General features: G+C 41.4%; 2 protein-coding genes across 2 annotated transcripts; both read right to left on the reverse strand.

Annotated features, from left to right (window-relative positions):
- Window positions 1–207: 207 nt before the first annotated feature.
- Window positions 208–7041, reverse strand: faf2 (Fas associated factor family member 2). Its single transcript, XM_034214939.1, has 11 exons — window positions 6832–7041; window positions 5574–5642; window positions 5266–5400; window positions 4890–4966; window positions 4669–4807; window positions 4476–4561; window positions 3956–4047; window positions 2429–2606; window positions 1919–2090; window positions 1644–1787; window positions 208–1452 (listed from the first exon to the last, which is right to left on the reverse strand). The coding sequence occupies exons 1-11, from the start codon at window positions 6892–6894 to the stop codon at window positions 1270–1272; spliced, it is 1338 nt and encodes a 445-aa protein (XP_034070830.1). The 5' UTR covers window positions 6895–7041; the 3' UTR covers window positions 208–1269.
- Window positions 7042–7841: 800 nt separating this feature from the next.
- Window positions 7842–9721, reverse strand: pin4 (protein (peptidylprolyl cis/trans isomerase) NIMA-interacting, 4 (parvulin)). The gene is made up of 4 exons (XM_034214940.1): window positions 9585–9721; window positions 9305–9372; window positions 8833–8952; window positions 7842–8227 (listed from the first exon to the last, which is right to left on the reverse strand). Exons 1-4 carry the CDS (start codon window positions 9622–9624, stop codon window positions 8069–8071), a joined length of 387 nt encoding a protein of 128 aa, XP_034070831.1. The 5' UTR covers window positions 9625–9721; the 3' UTR covers window positions 7842–8068.
- Window positions 9722–18566: the final 8845 nt, after the last annotated feature.

The raw sequence follows: 18566 nt of genomic DNA on the forward strand, positions 1-18566 counted from the left end.
TGTACTCTGCTACTGCGTCTAACGGCTCCCTGCCTGTCAGGTTAGCACAACTTAAAAATAAAAATTCTAACAAGTTACTAAAATATCAAACACATCAAAACTACAGTTTCATTAAAGGGTGCTTCCAACTCATCAGAGCACAGTAAAGAGTTGCTTAGGTGACGCACCATTACCACAAGCGAGTGTTGTAGATTGTCAATAAACCAACATTTTTAAAAGGTTTTTAATTTATAGTTGGAAAAGTACATCTTTACATGAGCCCATTTCGATGGTACAGGCAAATCAGGCATCTATGAGTCACCACAGGCACACTATGGGCAGACTCGTACTATACTAGATAGAGCCACATGGAAAAGCTGTGGCCTTTGTTACATATTTTTAAACTTCATGAGCTTGACGCAGTCTGCTTTCACATAGTAACCAACTTGCATCTGTGCCATTGCATGACACAGATGATTTAAAAAAACAAAACAAAATTCAAGGTAAATGTTGGGTTTTTAAATATCTAACTTATGTACATATCATGGCTCATTTAAAACAGGGTTCCCATAATTCATATCCATATCCAACCACCTACTCCCTGATGTTGTACATTTGCTCTCCAGACCACAGACTGACAATGGTAGCAACACCGCCCCCAATTTAGAGCAGTAGAGTTTGAAACTCACTGTGGAGTAAACGTGCAAACTGAAGGGCAAAAGGGATGTTGAATTGGTACACATGGATCAAACATCAAGTCTTTGACATTAAAGCAGCCAAGGCAGTCACACCATCCTACCCTGCCTTCCCACGCTGCATCCTGTGTGTGTCAGTAAGTATTAATACAGCCTGCCCAGACGTTAAGTAATTTGGGATATAGTTCTGGTTGTGCACAAAGCCTTGCCACTGCTTCAGTATTTTCAGTAGAAGATTAATCCTTTGCTGCAACAGTTACCTACCGGTGAGGAAGGACAGGAGTTAACTGGTAGCTAATACAGACAATGGAAAACAAATGTCTTGGTTCCCCTGGATACAAAGATGAGCTCAAGGAAGGACTTCAAGAAATATTTATTTGATAAAATTCAAGACTTTCCAGGCTATTGGGAACCCCGTACACACAACCAGACAATGGACTGGATGCAGGGTGGTTAAATCTTTCCAGGTTATGATTTTATCTCAATGATCCTTGTCCATAACGGCCATTTAACAAAATAAGTAAAAAGAAAAAAAAGGAGGTGGGTGGGCATTGGAGGAAAATGTAATTCCATTGTACAGTAGGTATGTCATCTATTAATCGTCCGTAAGGTCCTGGACAAAAAGGACCTCGGAGCGGCTGAGTCCCGCCTCCTTCAGTGTGGGGGGGTTGGGCTGCTCTTCAGTCGGAAGGCAGGGCAAGACGCGGCGAGGGAAGTTGGTAATTATCTGAAACTTCTCCGGGCTTTCTTTCAAAGAGAAGAGGAAGTCGTATATTACCTGTGGGAAAAAAAGATATTCAATTTGAGCTCTTCAGCTGGAGAGTCCAGATACTTTGATCTAACTATCAAATGCTTAGACAAAATGTGTTTGAAGAAACTAGGAGTGTCCAAGCTCCTGAGCACCTCTGGATAACATAAGACAGTGAGGGTTAAGGGGGTACACAGGGTCTTGATAACAGTTGTGCTCACCGTCAGAGACTGCCCAAAGAGGAATCGTCGCTCTACTCGTGTATCGTTGGGCAGCTTAAACACTATTTTGACACTTTCTGGATCATCTGCCAGCGGCTCTGGGGGAAGACATTCTGACTTCCTCTCCTTCTCCTCTTCCAGCGTCTGTAATCATAACAAAAAATTGACAATGTGAACCCAAAATAAATAATGTAAGTGATGAATTCATCGGTCAAGGTCTACATATACAGAATACGGGCATGTACAGCATAAATGTAATGGAAAGTAAGACTCACCCGTTGTCTCCGCTCCTCTGCCAGAACACTCTGTTGGGCCTTCTCCTCCTCCTGCCTCACCTGCTCCTCCTCCTCTCTTTTCTTTCGGTCCTTCTCCTGGTCGGCAAGGAGAGAAGCCTGGTAGGCTTCATCCTGCTGCTGCCTCAGCACCTGGGTCTGGTTCCTCTCCTCCCTGAAACCAAACATGCTCTTTACTTGTAAAAAACATACACTGGCAGAGTACCATTAAACCAAGAATATGTAAGAAAGAATATTGTGTTGAATTGTAAAAACAGTATTTAAGTTTCATAGTATAAAAGATTGTTTTTGTGACATGGTGTCTATTGTGAAAATATTAATGTTGGACCAAAGGACAAAATGCTACTACCACTGTCTCAATAATACAATAACAATAAATGTTGGATGTTTTTTGCTTCAATCCTGATCTCAGGACCATCACATGTAACCTCTAGTCTTCCACATTGTAAATGGGGATGTTACATCTAGTGTGAAAGTATTCATGTCCAGTACCGTTCCATGCGCTCAGACATCAGATGTGTTTGGTTGGCCTCCATAATGAAGTTGAGCTGATTGATGAGGTCCTCTGGCTGAATTAGACCCTCGAGCCGGCCCACCACCGTCATTTTGCGGTCCTTCAGCATTATCATGGCCAGGAATGGGTAGGTGTTCTCTCGCAAAGCCTGGGACACTGAGACACACCAAAATATGACTCAGGGAAGTCTCACCCATTCCACAGGGAAATGTATTCACATAGCTTGCACAATTATTTTAATGTTATTTTGAGTTTGTATCAGGGTAATGACGGAAGTCTGAATGAAGAACTCAAAACCAATGTGAATTATTGGTGTGTCAGTGATGTATGTACTATTTGCTAGTGTCTGGTGCCCCAGCTTCTACTCCCAAGCTTCAGGAGGTCCATTTTCATAATTCTATACCGTCTTACGATTTAATGTGTGTTTTAACCATTTATAAACCAATGGAAAAATGGGACTACTAACACAATCAGTGTTTCCCCTATATACATACATATGTATGCACGCCGCTACTACGGGGCGCCAGCCAGGTACCAACATTTTTTATTTATATACATTAAAATAATAATACGTGGCGCCCGCGTCATCGCCAGAGGAGCACACAGCCTCTGTGAGCGAGCGAGACAGAGCACACCTTTATCTATCTAATATAGTTGTACAAAATAACGTAAGAAATCATTCCAATGTGTACTATAGGACAGTAAAAAAAAAACTAGGTAACATAACATAAGAATAAACCAGTTTAAATGATTTGTTATTGGTTGTGATCATATTCTAAAGATGTTTGGATTATTGAAAAGTATACAGCTTTATTTCATAACCAATAAAGGGAGCTTTACTACAGTCAACTACAGTGTTGAGAGCTGTATCCATAAATTCATGTTGTGCTCAAAGTGCACCAGATTGATGCATTTAACGTCAACATTTTAAAAACAATCTTCCCGGGAGTGCATGCCCCCGGACCCCCCTAGAGGATGAGGTGCACCCCCAAATAAAGCAGGTTAAAATAATTAAATTGCATACATTTTATTTGGATTGTTTGTTATGTGGATGTGTAATATTTGTGTTACTGTATGTTCAATAAAGGTGATTTAGCAAAATACACCTGTAGAGCCTCAAGAGCCTTTCTTGTGCTGGCAGACACATAGAAACATATTGGCGGGCGCACTTCGCACGCACAAAAAAAAATCCACGCACTCCGCGGTCACATTTTGCTAGGCCCGCGTGCCTTAGCACCGCTGCTATGACTCCATCCTAGGGGAAACACTGACAATATAAGACAATCGCCTGATGTCAAACATAGGATAGGGTCCTTTACCCACATTTAAAACCCAGAATTTGAGTTTCTCAAATCTCTTTCATTCGGGATGGACACATTAAACAGGGCTGCATGTGTGAGTGAAATGTCAAAGATATTTCTCAGGACCAGAACAACACATGTTACATTTTTAGGAACAGCTGACACAAGAATATGCTGGGTTGAATAACAATGCATTTGTCATACCTCTGTAGCCCTCAGGCCTGCTGGTTGAGCATGCCCAAAAGAGCATACGTGTGTTGAGGAAGGTTACGACCTCTTCTGTACATAGTGTAGAGCTAGGAAATGACAGACAGCACAAAACAAAACATTTATTTAAGCCAAAGGGAACTCATCTTTATATGCGTATGGATCTATAAAAATACAGCAGAGGTTATAAATAAAAATACTGATATCATACTAGAGGCTCAGTGCATTTATAACATGTTGTTAAGACAAACCAGACGGCGCATTAAGTACCAACAAACTTAAAAAGTATGAAACAGCAACAACATGACAAGAAATTACTTGCTGCGCGGATTCAAATGTCAAAGCCTTTTTAGTCTGTTATACAACTACATATAGGCCATGTCATCATTTTTGCCAATAGTCATATGACACGGAAAATATGGGCTGGTACTGATGTGTGGAGGATAAATCGGTGCATTGATCATTCTAGTTGCAAACGCTAAGGGGATGTAGGTAAGTATGGACATAAGGATCATACCGGCAAAACTGGTCAGTGTCTTGATGATCCTCCCCGTGAAGGTACACTAATAGGTAGCGGAGTTCCCGTTTGGCATCATTCAGTGCCTGTTTGTTTCAAGGTGAACAAGAGAAGCTCAATATATTGCAATTTCACCTTGATTTAGATCAGAAAACAGTGTGCTCGTGATCGGACATCTGCTCTCTGGACTCACCTGGCTGTATGTTCCCTGGTAAAATACAGGGTGTGATTGTCCGTACTTCTCCTCAAAGCTATGAATGAAGGACACAACATCGCCAACAGGATCTGTCACACGGCCGCGAGGATCTGGCCTGACAAACCGCAGGGCAAACCTTGAAGAAAAAGAACATTGAGGCTGTTATTAACCTTGATCTATCCACCAGCTGCAACTTGAAATCAATGTGCCTGAATTACCTGAATATGTCCAGAAGTGTGTAATATGTAAATCTGAAAGGTAGCATTATCAAGTAGTAGCTCCATCCTAGTAGTCCCTGAAAAGAACAAAGCAGTCTGTTACATTCCGAAAGTAGAAAATAGGTAAACAAAAAATCCAATATATGAGGGCTATGTATTGTGTCATTCCATTCAATTAAAAATGACTAAATACAAAAAAGACACCCCACTAAGATTAAACATGTTAAAAGACTGCCTTCAAAGTAACACACTGTGTTGAGCATTAACCCATTGTAAAGAATATTTTAAGAAAAATACAGCTCAATTTTGTGGTGAAAATATTTAACATATTTAATATTTAAGAGATCACAAACATAAAAAAACCCAGCAGACTTACCCTGGGCTGTGGCCTTGAGACGATGTAACTATATACTCTATGGTCTGCTGTATTGACCTGTAAGGGTCTGGATGGCGGAGGGTTAAACACACTGGGTACTCCTTCCTGCTCGTTAAGTCGGTCTTGTACTGCAGCCTGAAACACATACATTTAAGAACATCAAATACAAATAAAATCCTTCAATAACAATAAGGAAGGGATAACATATTAACCAAAGAGAGCAATCATTGTTAACAGAATATGTAAGAAATACAATGTAAACAGAAACATAATAATACAATTGTAAATACTCTGAAAGCATTTCTTACCTCTATGTTCCAATTATGCTGTTCTAATGTTCGACGACATTGGTCCATGGACTCCAGGCCAGTTAGGTCCTGTGAGACAAGAAATAAGTCATTCTAAAGGCCTCAGGTTGCTCAGGGAAACATGTCTGCTTTGTTATTTATTTAATCAGTTTGTTAATTACTCTCTTTCTTTTTCGTTTATTGGTTTGTTTTGGTTATGAATATGTGTTAGCATTGTGTATGCCTTCAAAGAGAAGAACAAACAGGGAAACAAATACAAAAGCAACTGCTCCTCACTTGATGTAAAATAGTAGTTAAGAATAAGTCGGCCCTGGTTGTTTATATTCTTTAACTGTGGTTCCCAATGATGTAGCTAAATGCATTTTCTATATGGCATGTTTCTTCAATAAAAAAAATAAAAAAACCACGTTTGCTGATAGTCAGGGATTTCTTTCAGTAGCTTACAGGCTACTGGTTTTCTGTATCAAGTTATTCATATACAAACGTTATATAGAATCGCACAACACTAGGCTGGAATGATATGATCCATGTAGCTGAATAACTACTCTTTAGTTGGGCAGCTATCTTAGCTCAAAATAAACGTCAACATGTAGGAAAGCGTTCAGCCAAAGCAGGATGACGATCATTTACAGGTTAGCTAGCTGCCCAAAATATGACCCGTTCTGACGGCGTTCTTTGTTAATGCAGGACTTTAAAAAAGCAAAACAACCTATGGATTAAAGAGGGGGGGGGGGCGTCTCCTCATGTGCATTGTCATAACACCAACAACTTCATGTGGAATTGCTAAAACAGATGTGTCGCTGGGAAACTTCAGTGACAGCTCGATCATGACTGCTGTGCTAATGCTAACTCAGCAGTGTTTAGTAGGGAGCGTCAGTGAACATTCACCGTTAGCCAAGTTAACGGTAGGGAAGACATGTAAATAAAAACAAACCACGAGTGATGTTGGTTAACAAAGTAGGATGTTGGGAAAGTATTTGACTAAAATGTGAAACACGTTAAGCTGTCTAAGTGAACCAATGGCCCATAAAGTCAGCGAACTTGTTAGCTAGCTTAGCTAATGTTAGCTAGCTTTGCTAACGTTAGCTCTGACTCAAGTTGACGAGTAACGTTAGGGGGCTGTGCTAAGTTGACTGGGCAAAAAGCGTTCAAACACGCACAGTTCTCCCTATTTACAGAGACTCAGTTTCACGATAGCATATTAACATATAAGGTTTTTTAAATGGAGACGTGATAGTGCGGAAATGTAGCTGTCTACCTGAAATTGAAGGAGTTTTTCAGTCTGCGCCTGAGATAATTCTGGCTCCTCTGGCGCCGCCATCTTACCTCGCCAATCATCTAGCAAGGCGTAACAACGTCAACGGTCTCTTCCTGATGCGGCTCTGCGCTGAGCCTCTGCGGGCTGCTGCCGCCTAGCTCTCTGGATGTAAACACCCGAGTGTGTTTTTTCTTGTCACATACAATATTTAAAATGTGTCTAATTGGTTTTTATTACTTGAAATGGTTAGTACTATACTCAGGTAGGCTCCTGTATTTAAGTATAATTTTGAGAGACTTGTATTTTATGAGTAGGCCTACTTCAATTTGTTGCTACTTTGTACTTCTCCCCCACTACAATTCAGAGGTAAATTGTATATTTTACTCCACTAGATTTACTTCACAGCATTCATGATGTGAAATATAATCAACACTTAAATAAGACTTTAGTTACACCTGGAGTAAATTCACAAGCTGCCCTGCAGTATACAAAGTCATTAAAACTAGCTGCACCTTTACCAGGTTACTTCATAATGACTTCTTATACTTTTGGTACCTTAAGTATGTTTTGATGATAATACTTTTGTACTTTTACTTAAGTAATATTTAAAATACAGGATTTTTACTTATACTCTGGCAATTCTACTTGTACTTAAATACAAGAGTACTTCTTACACCTCCGATTACTTGTATGGTTCCAAGAATAAAGAAAAAACAGTCGATCAAACGGCTAATGTCCAAGGGGAAAGAGCTTGTAGCGTAAGTACTTCAGTGCAACTATGATGAAGATGAAAATGGGTGATCATTAATTTAGTAATTGCTGCCCACTGCTGCTTTATAGAAGACTAGCTTAGTTTTGAGTCTTTGTGATTTGTGTTCCTGTAGTGACGCTAAAGCAACCGTTGACACTTCTTCTATCTATCTATCTCTTTCTCTCTCACTCACTCACTCACTCTCACACACACACACTCACACTCTCTCACACACACACACACACACACAAAGTGACAGTATGTCGTATTTGAGTGTATTTATTTGGCCATTTATCAAACTGAAAATGAAAATCCATCGAATTAAATGTCAAGTTTAAGATTGTAAGAATGTTCCTTCAGGTAAGTTTGACAATAAGGTAGTGTTGATAAGACAAAGCTTATACATGAGGATCATATCATTTTCTTATTCTTAAACATTCTGGATAATAAAACCCCAACACTGTAGAATAGTTGAGCAGTCCCACGTCACTTTTTCCCCTCTATCATAATAATGTGGTACCCAAACTTTGTCTTGACAGGAGGGTCTGTGTAGACTGGTTTATCCATGGAACTGACAGGTAGGGCAAATGCCGCCTCCTGGAAAGGTCCAACCATTGATCCTCGCGTCATCCACCCCAGATCACCCTGTCATGAATAATACAATCATTAATAAAACACAATGTTTGCAACAGACATTAGTGCCAAGACTGGGCATGTAAGTAAGACATGAGAAACAAAGGGGTTCGAGAGACAACAGTAGAAACTTTGAGTAATGCAGGAATTCCAAAACAACATATTTTTAAGGCTTTTAGTTACCAGCCATGCTTAGGTCACAGATAAGGATTTAAGGCAAAAGTGTGTTTGTACAGTTCTGAATTCAAGCAAATAAAAAATGCACATGGTTTCACTGAGTAACAGCGTATACACAATGTATATGTTCTGGTGTGAATTAATGTGAAATATGTAAAGAATTGATAAAAAAATAGCGCATTTGGTCTTATTTGTATAATGAGTATTGGGGACTAAATACTATTCGCCAGTCTGAAATTAATCACCTATGAAGACTAATTGTGTGTAGATCATATTTATAATCTTCGATATTTATCACCACCAATAAGGATGAATTTAGTCTTGAATTAAATACAGTCATAATAATGTGATGTACATTCATTAACAAACAAAGACCATTGAAGTTAGGTCTTATAGTCAATAATTGGATCATTTTAATTAAGTTGGGTGCGTGTTCTTACTCCTTGTCTCGCTTTGTCTTCACTGAATTGTGATGCCACTTCACTGAAACGGACTCCAGCCTTCAGTTTCTCCATTGCCTCCATGCATTTCCCATGTTTTTCACAGAGGATGTGGCGAACCTGGGTTTATACACAGGTCATAGAAGGCACAGTTAGACTTCTAGAAATAAACTCAGGTTTATTCACTGTTGTAAGAAAGCAGATAAAGCATCCCAGTGGAGATAAAACAAGATGCCTGAAAGATAGCTTGTGACAAACATGGTCATTATACATGAAAACATTTCAAAGTTGAAAACAGGTATACAATATGCTCTTCATTGATTCACCTCCTATTTTATTGATCATAAATGATGCCTAAGTGCATAATCTGTTACCGATTAATTCAACTATCATTTCCTTTCAGCCTTCTCGTCCAAACATGTAATTAACGTATGATGAGAAGGGCAGGGCAGACAGACAACCATCTGCATACCTTCACAGCAGTGCCTCCCTTTGGTGCTTTCTCCTTCTTATCAGCGTCTGCACTTCCTGAAGCTGCTCCTACACAGTAAAAAGAGTCAGAACACTACCACAGTTAAAACCAATTCAAAACCAAAACACACAATTGCAGCGATAAATATAAAGACTTTACATTTAGTGAAATACATAAATGTATGTTATATTAATAGTTGTTTGCTACAGGCTAGTTAATGTTGCTGACTTTAAGCCAACAGCAGTGGTAACACGTTATTTTCCAAACATAGCTGTCTAACCTTTTTCGCCCTTTTTGCCAACTTTTCCTTTCGGTGGCATTTTAGATTAAAGTTTGTAATAATAAAAACTAAAATAACTGCAATAGCGTGCGTGCTTGCTATGTTGTGATGGACATGCGCAGGTCTTCTTCTTTAGCTAGATATGAGTAGATTACCCTCATTAGACGTCCATACCGCCCCCTAGTGGACTGTACCGTGTCACATCATGCAGCCATAATACTGGACACAGCCTAGCTGTACAGCTGTACCTTAATCTAAATAATTCAAATAATTTATTTCTTTATCATGAAAAAATACAATTTGTTTTCCAATAATAAAGGAATTGTTGCTTTTTTGTTTTCAATTAAATTCAAAACCTTTATTTATCCAGGTGAAATCCCATTGAGATCATTGATCTCTTTTTCAACGGAAACCTGCAGCAGTAGGTTCCACATGAAGACATAAAAACATAAACAACAGAACAACAAAAAGACATCATACAGCAAAAATTACAGGGATTACAATTTACATATCTATCCACATGTACAGGTACCAACAGCATCTGATTGTGTAGCATCCAACCGAGCTTTAAAAACATGTAGTGGTACCAGATTGGTAATTTTCCATTATTTTTGCAGACTGTTCCAAGTTGGAGCTGCACATCTAAAAGCTTTCTTCCCTAAAACAGTCCTAGCACTTGGCACATTTAATAAAACCACAGCATGCGATCTCAGGCAATAACTACTTTCAATTCGCAGAGAGATCAGGGAGCAGATATAAGATGGTAGTTTATCCAACATGGCTTTGTAAATGAACATGTACCAGTGACTGAGCATCCGTACAGTAAGTGATGGCAAAACCGCCTTGGTATACAGTGTACAGTGATGCGTAAGTGCTTTAAAATGTGTCAAAAATCTCAGTGCACTGTGATACGCAGCATCTAACTTGCTTGTTAGACTTGTTGATTTATGTTAATTGCAGTCCTCAACAGTTTTATTTTGTTCATGTCATAACAATGTTGTTATTTATTTAATAGGCACATTTGATTGATTTTGTAGATGCAGCAACATTAATATACATTGCTTGCACTTTATATACTTTTGACAATTTGTATAACAAAAGTTGTATAGTTAAATTAAAATGCTACCCAGCAGAAGATAAAGTAATTTAAATTATTTCCACCTTTACCAGCTTTTATATACACATCAATAATTATGATTAAAAACATATAATATATGGTTGTATAATGGAACAATCTTTTACTTTTGGTATAATTGCACTGTTGTCAAATTTTTTAGATGAAGCTTTACTACATAAGGTCAACAAACTTTACATTTTACAAAACAACGTGCTTATGATAAAGATGGACTTTTATTAATCCCTCGTGAGGAAATTGTTTCTCTGAATTTGACCCATCCTAGTGTTAGGAGCAGTGTGCTGCCATTTTGAACGGCGCCCGGGGAGCAGTGTGGGGAACGGTGCGTTGCTCAGGGACACCTCGGTAGCACTTGGTCTTGCCGGGACTTGAACTGTGACCTTCCAGTTGCCAAGCCAAGTCCCTATTGACTTCGCCACCACCGCCTAAATAAACATAGCTTTGATTCCTCAAAATGTCTTACCTATAAAGTATTTTTTGTCTTTTCAACCAAAATGTAATAGATTGTAGAGCCGAAGAACGGGAGTCAGAGGCGGTGCATTCAGAATGCATTTCCACACTTTATTATTCATTAATCTCTAAGAGGTAAGTACATCAACTGCTCTGCATGACAAGCCAGCAGGAAAAAACCCAAACCCTGGTACCTTCACTAACCGGTCCGGGTTGCAACACACACTATATATGTAACTGTCACCACACAAGCCCCCCAGAATTCACTCATACACAAAGTCTGTGTGGCGGGGAGGAACGACAAGCCGACCACCCCGACTCCGAAGAACGGTAGCCGGGGAGGCGACCTCTGAAGGGGCGGCCGCTGGAAGAGATGGGACCGGAGCCGCAGGCCCCAATTCCGTGACAGGGGTCGAGGCCGGGGGGCGGCCCCGTCGCGGAGGTCGAGCCAGCACCACCGGCTGGTCCAAGTCCAGGTGAGCAGCCTTCACCCGGTCCACCGGCCGCGGCAGGCCTGTGGAGACGTCGCACAGGAGAGTAACGCCTGCGTCACCAAAAACCACGTCCTCCAAGCGCAGCCCCAAGCCGTCCTCCTTCAGGGCCTGTACGCCGGGGTCCATGACCTTGTCCGTCGCCATGCGGGTATAATCCAGGCCCAACTGGACGGCCCCGATGACGACCCTGGAGAGGCACTCTGCGACCAGGTTCGATTTGCCAGCCACGTGTTTAATGTCTGTGGTGAACTCTGAGATGTAAGACAGCTGCCGCTGCTGACGTGCAGACCAAGGCTCAGCCACTTTTGACATAGCGAACGTGAGCGGTTTGTGGTCGACAAACGCCGTAAACTCACGACCTTCCAGCAAAAAACGGAAGTGCCGCACGGCCAACCAGAGTCCAAGGAGCTCTCGGTCAAAAGCGCTGTACCTGCATTCACTGTGCGTCAGCTGATGGCTGAAAAAGGCGAGCGGCTGCCAAACGCCCTCCACCCACTGCTCGTGCACCGCACCAACGGCGTAGTCCGATGCGTCTGTGGTAATGGAGATGGAAGCCGTGGATGATGGGTGCGCCAACAGAGCCTGAGCCAACGCGGTCTTGACCTCCGAAAAAGCAGAAAAAAAGCACTCAGCTTCCGCCGTCCAGTCGATCGCCTGGATGGGGGTTGTGCCCTTCAAAGCCTCATACAGCGGCCGCATAATGTGGGCGGTGAAACGGTGGTAGAAAGTCACCATCCCCAGGAACTCACGGAACGACCGGGCTGTGAGTGGGCGAGGAAACGCCGCAACAGCCTCAACCTTCGCCGGCAGGGGAGCTGCACCGCCTTGGTGACGCGGTGTCCGAGGAAGTCAATGTCAAAAACCGGAGGATTGATTATCAACCCGTGTTGACTAAGCCTCGTGAAAAGGGCTCGGAGGTGTGACAGGTGCTCTTCTACCGAAGCACTGGCGACGAGTATGTCGTCCAGGTAAACGAACACGAACGGCAGGTCCCGCAGCACCGAATCCATCAGGCGCTGGAACGTTTGGGCGGCGTTCTTGAGCCCAAAAGGCATCCGCAGGAACTCGAAAAGTCCAAACGGCGTTATCACTGCTGTCTTAGGGACGTTCAGGGGATGCATGGGCACCTGGTGGTAACCACGCACCAGGTCCACTTTCGAAAACACCGACGTACCGGCCAAAGTCTTGAATGTGCGGCACCAGGTAGCGGTCAGGTGTCGTGGCGTCGTTGAGGCGGCGGTAATCCCCACACGGGCGCCAACCGCCGTTCGGCTTGGGAACGACGTGTAGAGAAGAGGCCCAAGGACTGTCAGAACGGCGGACGATACCCAGGCGTTCCATGGTTGAAAACTCCGCCCTCGCTACTGCAAGCTTAGAAGGGTTCAACCGCCGGGCCCTGGCGTAGACTGGGGGACCTTCGGTGGCGACGTGGTGCTCCATGATTGGTGGTGAGCGCGGAGAAGGTGGGTAGCGTCAGGTCTGGAAATTCAGCCAACAGCCTGAGAAAAATGTCCGTTCCCGACAGCGAGCCTGACAGCCCGTCGTACGCTGCCTTGCCAAGTGTACACACAAGGGAGGAAAACGTCAAGGCATCAACCAAGCGTTTATTTTTAACAACCCACCAGGAGTCCGTGAGCACATAAAAAGTCTGCCCCGAGGGGCATGTTAAAATGCCCAACTTTACAGCAGAAAAAAACATGTTTCTACCCCTGGCTCCATACATTTTTATTATCGATATAGTTAGATTCCACCTTCATGATTATGGATCTGTGAGTGAATTGTTTTCTAACGCGACCTTTTTATTTATATTAGGTCTTAAAGTTTGTGCATAAATTAGGGCATGGTCACATTGAGTGACGGCTCTGTCAAGTGCCTGCCGCTGTTAGCTTCTTGTCTCTCTGCTACCTGCTCCGTTAAGCTAGCTACAGGGACTCTGCCTGCTCAGCTCATCCAGGAAACACAACTTGTAGCCGGCCGTGGTTGTTTGTTCTTCATGCTTATTTATCGGACTATTGTGACTCGCTCTGCGGTTAAAACAGACGGTGCATGAATGCGGTAAGTGAAATTCGAGTGCTTTATTTATGTGTTAATGATTTTAATCAGCTACGTAATGAATGGTAAGGCTTGGGTTAGCATGTAAGCTAGTGGTAGCTACATCGGTGCTAACGATTGTAATCGTAGCCTCCAAGTTAAAATCATAGACTGTATATATAAAGGTTAAAACGAAATAGACAAGTGTTAAGTGGGATAATACTGTTGAACAAACGGCTTCTGTTTGAGGTTACATCCTTGTAACTTAGAGATATTTTATTATGTAGGTAGGAACTGTATGCATCTAAGGTTAATTTAAATTGGCTATGCTCAAGTATGTAGACAAGCTAATGTCGAAGTAGTGTATGTGAAATCAACCTCACAATAAGATGTGTGTATATTACAATTATTAATGTCATATTTCAAGATGATTACTTAGATATTACAATATGGTTGGTTGAGCTGGAGTTCATTATTGAGCTTACACGTTAACGTCACAGTCATCTGAAGAACGAACCCAAACCTAATTGCATTACCAAATGGGTATCAAATAAACAGTAAGCATTGGTAACACAACTTCCAAAGTTACAGTAAAATAAAAAGGACCCTGACTCGGACAATACACAATCCAACATGTTCAACAGAAGAGAATCAGTTATATTGTTTGTACACATGGTACTTTACATATATATATATATATATATATATATATATATATATATATCTGTTTGTTTAAGGTGTCCAGGTGATGCAGACAGGCTGGACCAGAGAGTGAGAGACAGAACTGGAATCCTCACAGCAGTGAACTTCAGCTCAGGTACAAAGACTATTTTTTCATACTGTACAAAGAATCAAGGAGAGACAGCAAGCGCATTTCGTGGCATCTGCAGGCAGTGGCAAGTACTTCCGGCATATGCCACAGAGGCCGCTACTCTGTGGTATCTGTGGCAAGTACTTCCGGTGTATGCCACAGATGCCACAACTTACCGAGGCATCTGCCGCTGCTCAACGGGATTTGCCACAAAATGCCAGAAGGTTTACTGTAGCTGCCACTCGCCTTCCGTGGCAAATGCTGCTATTTAAACCCGTATTTATCGTGTAAAATGTCGCTGTTTAGGCATGACTTTATCAAACTGATCTGTACACAGGACTGATGATCTGTACACAGGGTTGGGTTGTAACGGAATACATGTAACGGCGTTACGTAATCAGAATACAAAAATCAAGTAGCCTAACTGTATTCAGCTCGCGTTACATTTGAAAAACAACTCATCTGAATACAGTTACTCTCGTAAACCTGAAGTGAATACATTTTGGAATACTTATTGGAATTATTGGTGGAAAAGTTTCCTCACAAAATGTATCCTAATATTCATTACCGGCAGAACTGTGTGCACAGCGCAGCAGCATCTCTGTGAGGCCCCGCCTCCGCATGCAGATGAGAGAGAGATCTCTTTTTAAATATATTGAAAGTTAGAAACGGAGATGGTTCGATAAAACGTGCAAGATAACGTTTATGTAGCATTTCTTTATTGTCGAAATGATGACATTTCATAACGGGATAAAATCAAAGTGAATGGCCTGCTGCTGCTGAAGGCATGGGGCAAATATAACTGTCCTTTGCCTAATTTATAAAGTAAACCTTAGCATCTCACTAGCAGTGGCAACTACAATCAGTTACAGCTGCCCTAAGTCTGTAGCCAAGTCCGCTGGCCAAGTCTAATAACACCAGTATAAACGTTGCTGTGTCAATACAGATATGTATTTGTTAATTATTTGTCTTTACTAGTCATAATACACCTGGTTTATCGTAGCAAGCAGTGGAAACTCCCCTCAAGAAGCGACAATTGCCAAGGGCGTTGCAACCCTCACTCGCCAATATTTCATCATAAATATAGCACGTTTGTTTATTTTAGCAAACCATGCTCCAAGTAGAAATGATAATGTATAATCTTTTTGAAAAATAGAGATCGCACATCAGCTCTGTGTACAGATCAGTTCGATAAAGTCATGCCTAAACAGCGACATTTGACACGATAAATACGGGTTTAAATAGCAGCATTTGCCACGGAAGGCGAGTGGCAGCTACCGTAAACCTTCTCTTACTCTGGCATCTTGTGGCAACTCCCGTTGAGCAGCGGCAGATCATGCCTCGGCAAGTTGTGGCATCGGTGGCATCTGCCGGAAGTACTTGCCACATATGCCACGGAGTAGTGGCATCTGTGGCATATGCCGGAAGTACTTGCCACAGATACCACGGAGTAGTGGCCTCTGTGGCAGATGCCGGAAGTACTTGCCACTGCCTGCAGATGCCACGAAATGAGGAATCAAGAAAGATATTGGTTTAAATGAATGAAGTATTGACTTTAATACACTGATATACATTCCATTAAACAATACTAAATACTAGATCACCTACACATCAGTTAAGTTGAGGGTTTTTTCCATGCAAAAAGTTACATTTAGATGATAACAAGCAATATGACTGTCAGCTTTCTAATTTAATGTATTGAAGGCAAAGATATTTAACACATAGTGAGAACTGCTACTATTTATATCTCAATATTGTCTGTAAAAAACGTGGTAAAAGTGATTCTTTCAGTGAGACAACAGAGCAAGCTTCTACAGTTGCACTACGTTTTGATAACAGTTAAATATTATTTTGATAACATATATTTCAATGTTGATGAACTTCATACTGTTCATTCGTAATCTGATTGTCTTTCTAGCTCATTGTTGAAATAAAAAAAAACATTACAATTACAAAATAATTATATCTACAGCCCCTAAACACACTGCTTTCATAAATAACACACTTGTTCTGCAATAATGTTTTATGTTTCCTGTCATTTTTGTTAGGAAAGGAGATGCCTGAAAGACACAACATTTTCTCCTTCTCTGAGGGTCAAGAAGAACATCTAAGAGGAACATTAAAAGCTGATGTTATGAGATTTTAAGACCAGTACAGGACATTCACTAAGAAACTACTTTTATTGTAAAGCTATTGCAGCTATTTCCACATCTACACTCCATCAGCTGATTATTTCTATTTCACTCACTTTATGAGCTTCACAACATGTACCTTGTTTTGCAATGTCACAAATAAATGGGGCCAATCTTCAGTCAGATGTGAATGTGTAATCTAACATTTTCAGTAAGAATAATGGACAAAAGGAGTGCAAATACAAATACAATTTATTAAAATGTGAACCAAAAGTTAATCAAATGTTTTAAATAAAAAGCACATATGGACAGAAGATGTAAACCTATTAAATGTATTAAACACATTTAGTCAAATAAAGTGACCGACTAGGCCTGTGCAGTTGGTATCAGCTTTGCCCAGCATGGGCTCCTTCATCAGCCCTGGTCCTCCTCGCAGAGGAAAGACCCTCAGTCCTCTCCAAACCAACAGACAGGACGTCCATCACACGGAGGTTTCTCCCTGAAGTCTCTGCTGCTCTCTGGACACCATGCTGTCTCAATCCGTCCACACTGAATATGAGATTGGGAAAATGAAAATAATAAATGCTTTAGACAATAAGAAACATAAAGTTGACTGTTGAGTTGCTCAGTTTTTTTAGATTGTCAATACTATTACTGTATAACTAATATCTCAGGTTAAGAGGCACATTCAAATAAAGATTGGTCTTTAAATACATTTTGTCTTTTGAATTGTTTGTCTAAAGTCAAGGATCTATAACTGGTACTTAGTTTTAATGATACAGTCTGGTTATTATGCTGTTTGGAGGAGGCCTCACAGGTAAGAGCACTAACTAGCTACCATCACATGTACCTTAGCTTGACTTAAATGTATTAAACGTATAGTTAAGTGATATCAAAATATAAATAACTAATGTCATGCAAACATATTAATATTTGCTTGATTCCAGTGTTGAATTTAGCACAATTGCATACAAACGTTAAGGGGTTTTAAGATTCTGAAGTATTATGTTAAAACTCAATAACTTAGATTATTATTTATAGTTTTGCTGAATAGTTTCATGTCCGCTTACCTTAGAAACGTAAAATGCGACGGCAGCGTGCAGATGGGGAGCATGTTAGCTTAGCTTGGTAGCTTCAGCTAGCTCTGGAACTTCCAGCTCGGTGGCAGCAGGTCCCGCCTCTTTGCCCTTATTTGGAGCAGGCTGGAGAAGGCGGGAGTTGAACTCTGACGTCACTGTCGAGCCGTTAGTGGCCGACTCCGCCTACTAAGGGCTTCACGGCAACTCTGCAGAATCCTATGGGTGACGTCACGGACCCTACGTCCATACAGTCTATGCTGCTACCACGTGGAAATATTTCAAATCCCCATCACGGACTTGTCGGCAGGCAAAGTGTGCCGCCACGTGTGCGAACCACGCCGCAGCGGCATGCTCCCAAAACTCCGGCAGCTTTACAAAAACATCGCGATCAGCCATGTTCAATGAGTCTTCGGAAACGTTCACGAAAACGTCAGGGTCACCAGTGTAGAGCCGATGAACGGGAGTCAGAGGCGGTGCATTCAGAATGGATTTCCACACTTTATTATTCATTAATCTCTAAGAGGTACGTACATCAACTGCTCTGCATGACAAGCTAGCAGGAAAACCCCCGGTACCCTCACTAACCGGTGCGGGTTGCAACACACACTATATGACACAGTGAATTATGTCCCGTAACTGTCACCACAAGATTGAACATTTTCAAAATGTCTTCTGGTATTTCTACCTTTACTTTATGTACAAGATCTGAGTACTTATCACACCCCAAATCCGTGTATCTACCGTCCATTTGTTTTTCTTTATTAAAGGTGGGGTAGGTAATTTTGGAGAAACCAGCTCGAGTTTGCAAATACACAGCCGGAAAAAATCTGCCACTTCCTTACAGAGCCCC

The sequence above is a fragment of the Gymnodraco acuticeps genome, unplaced genomic scaffold (assembly GCF_902827175.1).
Source record: "Gymnodraco acuticeps unplaced genomic scaffold, fGymAcu1.1, whole genome shotgun sequence".
In the NCBI taxonomy this organism is placed as follows: domain Eukaryota; kingdom Metazoa; phylum Chordata; class Actinopteri; order Perciformes; family Bathydraconidae; genus Gymnodraco; species Gymnodraco acuticeps.

What these genes read in the sequence shown, in the direction of transcription:
- faf2 (XM_034214939.1), bottom strand. Translation starts at nt 6,894, where the DNA reads ATGGCGGCGCCAGAGGAGCCAGAATTATCTCAGGCGCAGACTGAAAAA. An exon ending in ACACTTCTGGACATATTCAG is followed by an intron (nt 4,808 to 4,889) that starts GTAATTCAGGCA and finishes TTTTTCTTCAAG; the next exon opens with GTTTGCCCTGCGGTTTGTCA. An exon ending in ACCAGGGAACATACAGCCAG is followed by an intron (nt 4,562 to 4,668) that starts GTGAGTCCAGAG and finishes TGAAACAAACAG; the next exon opens with GCACTGAATGATGCCAAACG.
- pin4 (XM_034214940.1), bottom strand. Translation starts at nt 9,624, where the DNA reads ATGCCACCGAAAGGAAAAGTTGGCAAAAAGGGCGAAAAAG. An exon ending in TGGCAAAAAGGGCGAAAAAG is followed by an intron (nt 9,373 to 9,584) that starts GTTAGACAGCTA and finishes TTTACTGTGTAG; the next exon opens with GAGCAGCTTCAGGAAGTGCA. An exon ending in AAGACAAAGCGAGACAAGGA is followed by an intron (nt 8,228 to 8,832) that starts GTAAGAACACGC and finishes TATTCATGACAG; the next exon opens with GGTGATCTGGGGTGGATGAC.